General features: G+C 35.9%; 1 protein-coding gene across 6 annotated transcripts in view; it reads left to right on the plus strand.

The window, feature by feature from the left end:
• Positions 1-9,558, plus strand: part of ptprz1a (protein tyrosine phosphatase receptor type Z1a) — an 84,624-nt gene extending 75,066 nt beyond the window's left edge. For 5 of the 6 annotated variants that reach the window (XM_055191655.2, XM_055191654.2, XM_055191658.2 and 2 more), the window contains 12 exons: positions 148-282; positions 1,904-2,038; positions 2,114-2,277; positions 2,742-2,877; positions 4,272-4,418; positions 4,498-4,591; positions 4,725-4,798; positions 4,888-5,007; positions 5,134-5,286; positions 5,709-5,851; positions 8,328-8,463; positions 8,775-9,558. In XM_055191655.2, the coding sequence (XP_055047630.2) occupies positions 148-282; positions 1,904-2,038; positions 2,114-2,277; positions 2,742-2,877; positions 4,272-4,418; positions 4,498-4,591; positions 4,725-4,798; positions 4,888-5,007; positions 5,134-5,286; positions 5,709-5,851; positions 8,328-8,463; positions 8,775-8,918 (1,581 nt within the window). In that variant the 3' untranslated portion in view covers positions 8,919-9,558. Of the gene's footprint in view, positions 1-147; positions 283-1,903; positions 2,039-2,113; positions 2,278-2,741; positions 2,878-4,271; positions 4,419-4,497; positions 4,592-4,724; positions 4,799-4,887; positions 5,008-5,133; positions 5,287-5,708; positions 5,852-8,327; positions 8,464-8,774 lie in introns of those variants that run through there. The other variant, XR_008640342.2, reaches the window with a different exon arrangement.
• The last annotated feature ends 765 nt before the right edge of the window (positions 9,559-10,323 follow it).

Here is a 10,323-nt window from a genome sequence, read left to right on the forward strand (position 1 = left end):
TGCTGGCACCTCTAGTGTAAAAAACTGTCTTTGGGGCCCTAATGAAATTTTGTGTAGTACTGAATGAACATAATTTAAAGATAAATCCATAAACATAAATCTAAAGATTCAACTAAAAACTCTTCTTTATCCTTCTATTTTACAAAGGGTTTTAACAAAAACAGAGCTTACATCGCTGCTCAAGCGCCCTTAAAGTCCAGCACAGTAGATTTTTGGAGGATGGTTTGGGAGCAAAACGTGGGAGTGATCGTCATGATGACAAACCTGGTGGAGAATGGAAGGGTAAGCTAATAGAGAGCAGACTACAGACTCTATCCCTCCATCCATCTATCATCCAGCCATCTCTCTATCCATCCATCTATCTATCCATCCTTCTATCCATCTCTCCATCTATCCATCTATCTATCATCCATTTATCCATCCATCCATGCATCTATATATCTATCTATCCGTCTTTCCAACTATCTATCTATCTATCTATCTATCTATCTATCTATCTATCTATCTATCTATCTATCTATCTATCTATCTATCTATCTATCTATCTATCTATCTATCTATCTATCTATCTATCTCTCTATCCATCCTTCTATCTATCCATCCTTCTATCCATCTCTCCATCCATCCATCTCTCTATCCATCATCCATCCATCTTTCCATCCATCCATCTCTCTATCCATCCATCTATCTATCCATTCTTCTATCCATCTCTCCATCCATCCATCTCTCTTTCCATCCATCCATCTCTCTATATATCCATCTATCATCCATCCATCTCTCTATCCATCCATCTATCTATCCATCCTTCTATCCATCTCTCCATCCATCTCTCTATCCATCCATCCATCCATCTCTCTATCCATCCATCCATCCATCCATCATCCATCCATCTTTCTATCCATCCATCTCTCTATATATCCATCCATCTATCATCCATACATCCATCCATCTTTCCATCTATCATCCATCCATCTCTCTATCCATCCATCTATCTATCCATTCTTCTTTCCATCCATCTCTCTATCCATCCATCCATCCATCATCCATCCATCTTTCTATCCATCCATCTCTGTATATATCCATCCATCTATCCATCTCTCCATCCATCCATCCATCTCTCTATATGTCCATCCTTCTATCATCCATCCATCCATCCATCCATCCATCCATCCATCCATCCATCCATCCATCTATCTATCTATCTATCTATCTATCTATCTATCTATCTATCTATCCATCCTTCTATCCATCTATCTATCATCCATTTATCCATCCTTCTATCCATCTATCTATCATCCATTTATCCATCCATCCATCTATCTCTCTATCATCCATCCATCTATCTATCCATCTCTCCATCCATCCATCTATCATATATTCATCCATCCATCTTTCCATCTATCATCCATCCATCTATCTCTCCATCTCTCCATCCATCCACCTCTCTATCCATCCATCCATCCATCCATCCATCCATCTTTCCATCTATCATCCAGCTATCTCTCTATCCATCCATCTATCATCCATCCATCCATCCTTCTATCTTTCTATCCATCCATCCTTCTATCCATCCTTCCTTCTATCCATCTATCTCTCTATCCATCCATCTATCTATCCATCCTTCTATCCATCTCTCCATCTATCCATCTATCTATCATCCATTTATCCATCCATCCATGCATCTATCTCTTTATCCATCCATCCATCTATCTCTCTATCATCCATCCATTTCTCTATATATCCATCTCTCTATATATCCATCCATCCATCCATCCATCTATCATCCATCCATCCATCCATCCATACATACATACATCTCTCTATCCATCCATATCTCTATCCATCCATCCATTCGTCCATCCATCCATCTACCCATATCTATCTATCTATCTTTCTATCTCAGAGGAAGTGTGACCAGTACTGGCCTTTGGAAAATCAGGAAGAATATGGATGTTTTTTGGTTACTCTGAGGAGCACAAAAGTCCTGGCTTACTACAACCAAAGAACATTCACCATCAGAAACACCAGCATAAAGAAGGTTAGTCTTGGCTAGTTTGTGATCACATGTGTACCTGCTTTTACCGTAGTTATAAACTTCTCTTCCATCCTACAGAGTTCACAGAAGGGTCGTAATAATGAGAGAACAGTAATACAGTATCACTTCACACAGTGGCCAGATATGGGTGTACCTGAGTACGTCCTGCCTGTGCTTTCATTTGTCCACAAATCATCCAGAGCCAGGACAGATGACATGGGTCCAATGATTGTACACTGCAGGTGGGCAATCTTCATATTCAATAACCGATTCATTGTGTCAAATTATAGACAGAAGCCAGGAGAGGCTGTTAATACATCCATCCCCTTTTGATGTCAGAAAAGGGTAATACAGCCCCTTATTCTGCACTATTCAACCACGGCACTGACATTTAGTGCAGAGATCAACTCATTTACATTTTAAAGGTCACATTCAAAAACGCCACATTTTTCAATTCATCAATTTTAAGATGTTATAACAAATTATCTGTGGGGTATTTTGTGCTAAAACTTCACATACTCTGGGGACACCAAAGTTGTATTTGACATCTTAAAAAGGTCTTGTGAAATGTCCCCTTTAATATAAAATGCATGATCACAAGTGTGCATTTAAATTAGTTTACAGTGCCTTTAACGTGGCATTGTACAGAATTAAGAGTAAGAATTTTATATTAAATCCATTTTAACACTTCTGTTTGTGTGTTTAGTGCTGGTGTAGGGCGAACAGGAACCTACATAGTGCTGGACAGTATGTTAAAACAAATAAAAGAACAAGGCACAGTTAACATTTTGGGCTTCCTCAAGCACATTCGCACACAACGTAACTATCTTGTTCAAACAGAGGTAAGCAAGCGGCTATTAATATTTCTTTGTGTTAGAATCCAATAATGTTTTTCAGTTATTACAAGTTAAAATTAAAGGGATAGTTCACCTAGAAATAAAAATTCTGTCAACATGTCATTCAAATCCTATATATGAAGATGAAATGTCTCAGTGGTTTTGTGTCCATACAATGGAAGTCAATGAGGGCCAATGTTGTTTGGTTATCACCATATATTTTCTTTTGTGTTTTGCACACTGTCAAAACAGTAGGTACAGTATATGTGGGTGATTCTCACGAAAACTTGGTTTTAAAAATGTCAAGCATGAAAATGTAAAAATTGCTTAAATTAACTTTTTTTCCCACCAGACATTGAAAAACAAAGTCTGGAGTAAATGGGAACATTATTTAAAAACTTTTACTTATCATTTAACACTTTTTGTAACATAATTAAAAAAATTAGTCCTAAAAAATCTCATTACCGCAACAGTCAGAAAACATCAACACTGACATATTTTCAAAATGACATGACAAACCTGAAAGAACATAATTTGGAGATTCTGCACATGCATTTAAAATCAAAGTATTATGTTTCTATTAATTAAATTAACATTTAATAAGCATCTGTTGCGGTAATGATAATCAAAATGTCGTGTAAGCATTCTGACAAGACAATATTTCAAATTAACTGTAAAAAAAATGATCTTACCTGGTAGCCATCTTGAAGTAACTGGTCCATGTGCTTGGTCACTCAAAATCAAACTTTATTAAAATTCTGTATGTGTGCTTAAACTGTTCTCAAAAAGTGTTGCGGAGGATGAGAACATCATGCATGGACACATCATTTTCCGAATTTTTCTTCATTATTATTATACATGAATATTCAGTAAATATTTTTTCTGTCATCTAAAGTAGTCTAGCAAAACATCCATTTATTTTTTTTCTTAATATTTTTGTGTTAATTTGATTAAATTACAACATAACGCATGTTCAAACACAGCCGGACACATTGCGGTAATGAGAATTTCAGCAGAAAATGAGATAAAATTTCCAATTATAAATTCTTATGTTGAAATCACACATTGTGCAAGGTAGAACACAGTATTGTGTTAATTCTGATGCTTTTTAATGTTACTTTATTACACATTTTAAAGCTAAAATCATTAGTGCCATGGTGTTTCAATGGTTTCGTGAGAATCACCCATGTATACTTTTGGTACCAATATGTACCTTTGAGTTACTAATATGCACTCAAAGGTTTTTTGAAAGGGTATCATCCCAGTGACAGATAGAGACCATTTAAGACCACATATTTTGGCAGATCTTATTTTGGGGTGAACTATTTTTTAACAAATTTGTTCTGATAACAATACAATACTTTAGTCTGACTGTGCTGTTTATTGTTTTGTATTTACAGGAACAGTACATTTTTACCCATGATGCTCTAGTAGAGGCCATTTTGAGTCAAGAGACAGAGGTGCCATCAAGTCATATTCATCGATATGTCAATGACCTCCTGACACTAGGGCCCTCATGCAAGACACGGCTGGAAAAGCAGTTCAAAGTAAGTTTATGAGCGATTGTTCAAAAGCAAAGAAAGCTGTAATGATACAACACATAATCTACATGCCATGTGATTGCAGTTGGTCTGCCAGACGAATGCCAAACACAACGACTATAGCAGCGCAATGAAAGAATGCAACAGAGCGAAGAACAGGAGCTGCTCGCTTATACCTGGTGGGTTTATTAAAGGTCCACTGTGTAGATTTTAGCGGCATCTAGTGGTGAGACTGTGAATTGCAACCAACGGCTCAATCCACAGCTCACCCCTCCCTTTCGAAATGCATAGAGATGTTTTTGTTTTTTGCAGTGGAGAAATCCAGAGTTTGTTTGTCCACATCAGTGAGAGAAACATCCGACTACATCAATGCCTCATATGTCATGGTGATATACGTAGCTGTATATTCAATATTTAATATCAAATTAATTTATACATCATTCATTTATATAAACACACGTTCATGTTGGATCAGGGTTATCGTCAGAGCAAAGAGTTCATCATTACCCAGAATCCTTTGCCTGGCACAGTAAAGGACTTTTGGAGGATGGTATGGGATCACAACATCCAGGTCATGGTATCATTACGGGATACGGTTAGTACATTTATGCTTATGTTATTGATCTACTTCATATTTTGGATACAAATAAATTCCAAAATTCTGAGTGAAGGAATTCACCTTTTTCTGTCTTTCTGTCACTCATTATCTTTATTTTTTTAGACAGAAAACAGTGAGCCAATCATATTCTGGCCTGTAAAGGATCAGCCAATCAGCTATGCGACCTTCACAGTCACATTAATAGGGGAGAGCCACGTGTGCCTGTCCAGTGAGGATATGTTGATAGTGCAGGATTACATCTTGGAGGCTACACAGGTAAGATATATAATGCTTATATATGTACTGGCCAGCCAATCGGATATAATGGCTATTATTAGCAAAAGAAAGAGGATCAATATGAGTTTTACCCATAATGCACAAAGATAAAGGTAACATAATAAACCTGAGATAATCGATTCAGAAGAGACGTAAATTAAAATTAAGCTATGTGCGTCATTCCACTAGAATCATTCAGAAACAGGAATACGGACATCTGTTTTTAGGACTGATTTGGGGAAATTATTAGGTAGAGCAAATGGCTGCTGACGAAAGCCGGGGTTGAGTTAAACAACAGCAGTTCTCAACACATCTGTCGTGTTTCACACCCTCAGCATCGAGCCATCTGTATCTGAGGAAAGTGCTGTGGTTGATCAAAGCACACACACATTCATTCATTTCTTCTCTCTTTATGTGTTTAGGATGACTTTGTTCTAGAAGTAAGACATTATCGGGCACCACGCTGGCCCAATCCAGACAGTCCTATCAGCAACGTCTTTGAGCTTATCAACATCATCCAAAAAGAGTCCAGCTCCAAAGACGGACCTACAGTTGTACACGACGAGTGAGTTGTCCTTGCACCCTGGCTTTTAAGGAGATATACAGAGTATCTAAATATGCAGACAAGGTTTCAGAACAGTGCTAATGTATGCATTTCAAAATATAGTAAATATATTCAGCTATCAAAACAACATTGTGAGGGACTAAACTGAAACATGAAAATTAAATGTGCAGATCCAAGCACACTTTTGTTAAGCTTCACAATGTACAATATATACTGTACTTCCCCTAACAACCCTTATAAAAATTAACAATTTTTATTACAATAAAACTGTAATAACCACAGTTTTGTTATAGTAAAACTGTAGTAACCATAGTTTTATTAGAGTAAAAGTGTAGTAACCATGTTTTTATTAGGGATGTCCCGATCAGGTTTTTTTGCCCTCAAGTCCGAGTCATTTGATTTTGAGTATCTGCCGATACCGAGTCCTGATCCGATACTTCTATAATACATAAAAAAGAATAAAGAACAGTGAAAAAACAGATCCAGGATGTTCCTTATGTCATAGTGACAAAAACGATCAACGCGTCGTTTAAATGAGCGGTAAAAACCCGATTTTGTCTTGGATGCACCGCATGCACGAGTGTGTGAAGCCTATGAATGAAAACACGTCATTATTTGCGTCAGTTCACACGCACCAGCGCAGCGCGTACACTGGCGTGGAGCAGAGCGAGACCTTCAGTCTGTGTGCCAGGGCTTAAATTGGGCCGGACGGTCCTGGCCCAATTTAAACCCTGCATATGTATCCGAGTCCTGATCGGAAAGTAACAACCGATCGAGTCTTAAACCACGTGATCAGGGCCGATTTCCGATGCAAAAGTGTAGTAACCATGGTTTTATTACAGTAAAAGTGTGGTAACCATGTTTTTATTAGAGTAAAAGTGTATTAACCATAGTTTCATTACAGTAAAAGTGTAGTAACCATGGTTTTATTACAGTAAAAGTGTGGTAACCATGTTTTTTTTAGAGTAAAAATGTGGTAACCATGTTTTTAGAGTAAAAGTGTAGTAACAATAGTTTTATTACTGTAAAAGTGTGGTAACCATGTTTTTATTATAGTAAAACTGTAGTAACCATAGTTTTATTACAGTAAAAGTGTAGTAACCATAGTTTTATTACATTAAAAGTGTGGTAACCATGTTTTTATTACAGTAAAAGTGTGGTAACCATAGTTTTATTACAGTTAAAGTGTGGTAACCATGTTTTTTAGAGTAAAAGTGTAGTAACAATAGTTTTATTACTGTAAAAGTGTGGTAACCATGTTTTTATTATAGTAAAACTGTAGTAACCATACTTTTATTACAGTAAAAGTGTAGTAACCATAGTTTTATTACATTAAAAGTGTGGTAACCATGTTTTTATTACAGTAAAAGTCTGGTAACCATAGTTTTATTACAGTTAAAGTGTGGTAACCATGTTTTTTAGAGTAAAAATGTAGTAACAATAGTTTTATTACTGTAAAAGTGTGGTAACCATGTTTTTATTATAGTAAAACTGTAGTAACCACACTCTTATTACAGTAAAAGTGTAGTAACCACAGTTTTACTACATTAAAAGTGTGGTAACCATGTTTTTATTACAGTAAAAGTCTGGTAACCATAGTTTTATTACAGTTAAAGTGTGGTAACCATGTTTTTTTAGAGTAAAAGTGTAGAAACCGTAGTCTTATTACAGTAAAAGTGACGTAACCATGGTTTCATTAGAGTAAAAGTGTGGTAACCATAGGTTTAGTACAGTAAAAGTGTGGTAACCATGTTTTTATTACAGTAAAAGTGTAGTAACCATGTTTTATTACAGTGAAAGTGTGGTACCCATGTTTTATTAGGGTAAAAGTGTAGTAACCATGTTGTTATTAAAGTAAAAGTGTGGTAACCATAGTTGTATTACAGTAAAAGTGTGGTAATCGTGTTTCTATTAGAATAAAATTGTAGTATTCATAATTTTATTACAGTTAAAGTGTAGTAACCATGGTTTTATTAGAGTAAAAGTGGAGTAACCATAGTTTTATTACAATAAAAGTGTAGTAACCATGTTTTTATTAGAGTAAAAGTGTAGTAACCATGTTTTTATTAGAGTAAAAGTGTAGTAACCGTGTTTTTATTAGAGTAAAAGTGTAGTATTCATAGTTTTATTACAGTAAAAGTGTAGTAACCATGTTTTTATTAGAGTAGAAGTGTAGTAACCATGTTTGTATTACAGTAAAAAATGTGGTAACCATGGTTTTATTATAGTAAAACTGTAGTTAGTAACCATGTTTTTTGGTGTATTGTTTATTCTTTGTAAAACATTTAAAAAAAAACGTTTAGCTTTTTGTACGCAAATTGGGACGGTGCATCTCTTTATAAGCAGCCAACCAAACATATAAATGGATAAGAAACTTGACCTAAAATTGACCACAACTGACAGTAGAGTTTGATGTTAAAATGTTGGTAAGAGTTTTGTGCTGAGCTATCTCTTGTATTTTAATGTATATCTGCAGACATGGTGGTGTGACTGCTGGAACATTCTGTGCGCTTTCCACCCTCAAACAACAGCTTGAGTCCGAGAGCGTGGTGGACGTCTACATGGTGGCCAAGATGATAAACCTCATGAGACCTTGTGTCTTTACTGACATTGTAAGGCTTTAGCTGACTCTTCTTTTCTTACAAGCATTTAATATTTGGAAAAAAATAAAAAATATAATTGAAAAATAAAAATTGATTCAATGATCAACTCTGTAGGGAACCATTTGCTTAAATCAAAACTTTAGCACCTTTAAATTGAACATTTTATTGCTTAATTGTAATTACTGTTAGTTGGAGTTGCCAACAAATGTGGATGATTAAACGTCGTAAATAATAAAACTGTTCTGAGGTGAAATTACTCAGATTCACGGGGGAAAATTAACATTTTAAGAGGTTTTGTGTTGTCTTGTGTTTTTGGACAGGATCAGTATCAGTTTCTTTACAAAGCTATCCTGAGTTTGGTCGACACCCAAGAAGATGAGCGAGCGCTACAGTGTACCGACAACAACGGTTCAGTCCCAGGAGACGCCTTGATCTCGACTGAGAGTCTGCAATCGCTGGTGTAACCATAGTGATGAAGCCTGAACAGAAAAAAACAGACTCTCTTTTTCTGTCAAAGATGTTTTCTGTTTTCCCAATCCATATTTTTCATCTTTGAACTGACAGCCGGTTGCGGTGCGGCCATTAAATGTGTGCCTTTGAACTTCACTCCACATTTTTACCCAAAACTAATTGTCTGTCAAACTGCCACCTTGTGCTAATGTCTTACTAATGTCTTTTACGGTCTTATATTTATTTGCTTAAAAGCTTGTTTAAAGAAGACCCTTTTGTAAATTAGTCTGGTAGTATTTTAGCCAAGCTGTTTTTCATACAAATACAGTATAAATACAAAGAAAGTGGCAAAAATGTTCATTGTTAAAGTCAATAATATTCTAATCTGTAAATAATACAGCATCGCCCTCGCCGATGGACCAAATTTCTATTTATGTCTAGAATTTTATATTTTGCCGCAGAGGCTTTAGCGCTTTACAGGATACGGCTGTTTTTAAATAATTTTAGTCCACACATTTAAAATTATGTTTTGTTGTCTCAATATTTTGTACTGTTACTGGCCTAAGATAAAACATTATGTACTTAACACTGTTTAGCTGTACAAGATGTTTGTCTGTTTGTAGGATTAAAAGAAACAAGAAAGTACACAAATAAGAGTGATCTGTTTACATTATTTTGGTTTTTGAAAAGAAAAAAATATTTTTTATCATGATACAATCAGGAAGAATCATTTGATTGATTTATTTAAAGAATTTTCACGTTTTTTTATCTGCCCTGGGGACAGACTCATCTTGATAAGTCTCCAGACGCCTTTTGCTTGGCTCACGTGGGCTGATAAATCTGCAGCTAGTTTCTTTTGACTTCAGCTCAGATTCCCAAACTACCAAAGAGGTCAGATTTTTAAGTAATAATTATTCGGTCTTCTCCATCTGGTCCATGATGATGGTAGGCAAAAACTAATGCAGGTTTTCTTAAAAAGTCATTTGGCTTTTGTTTTTCAATTAACTTTTACAAGGCCCAGCACAAAGTCGCCTTGGCTTAACTCGGAGACTGATCGGGTCACTTCTTATGGGGCTGTAAGCCATTGCTCAGATCGCGTTTAAAACCTAGAAGACACATCTTTAAGGAACTGATTATAATAAATAAGTCTGAGCCTTAGGGTTTGGTGACAAAGATGACAGCTACGCAGAGTTATGAAATAATCCCTTTGAAGAATTGCTTGTAATTATTCTCAAATTCTAATCCAGTCTTAAGAGCAAAAGGTCACTCATTTGCAGAGAAATATGGGTCAATGTCCAGACGCCGTCTTGAGCGGTAAATATATTGTTACCTTCATTTGCATTTTTTTACCTTCTAATAAGTACAGACCCAATTATCCTGAGCTTGGTGGCCTAGTTTATGCTGACCGGCCCACATCAG

Source organism: Misgurnus anguillicaudatus, chromosome 6 (assembly GCF_027580225.2).
Source record: "Misgurnus anguillicaudatus chromosome 6, ASM2758022v2, whole genome shotgun sequence".
Classification (NCBI taxonomy): domain Eukaryota; kingdom Metazoa; phylum Chordata; class Actinopteri; order Cypriniformes; family Cobitidae; genus Misgurnus; species Misgurnus anguillicaudatus.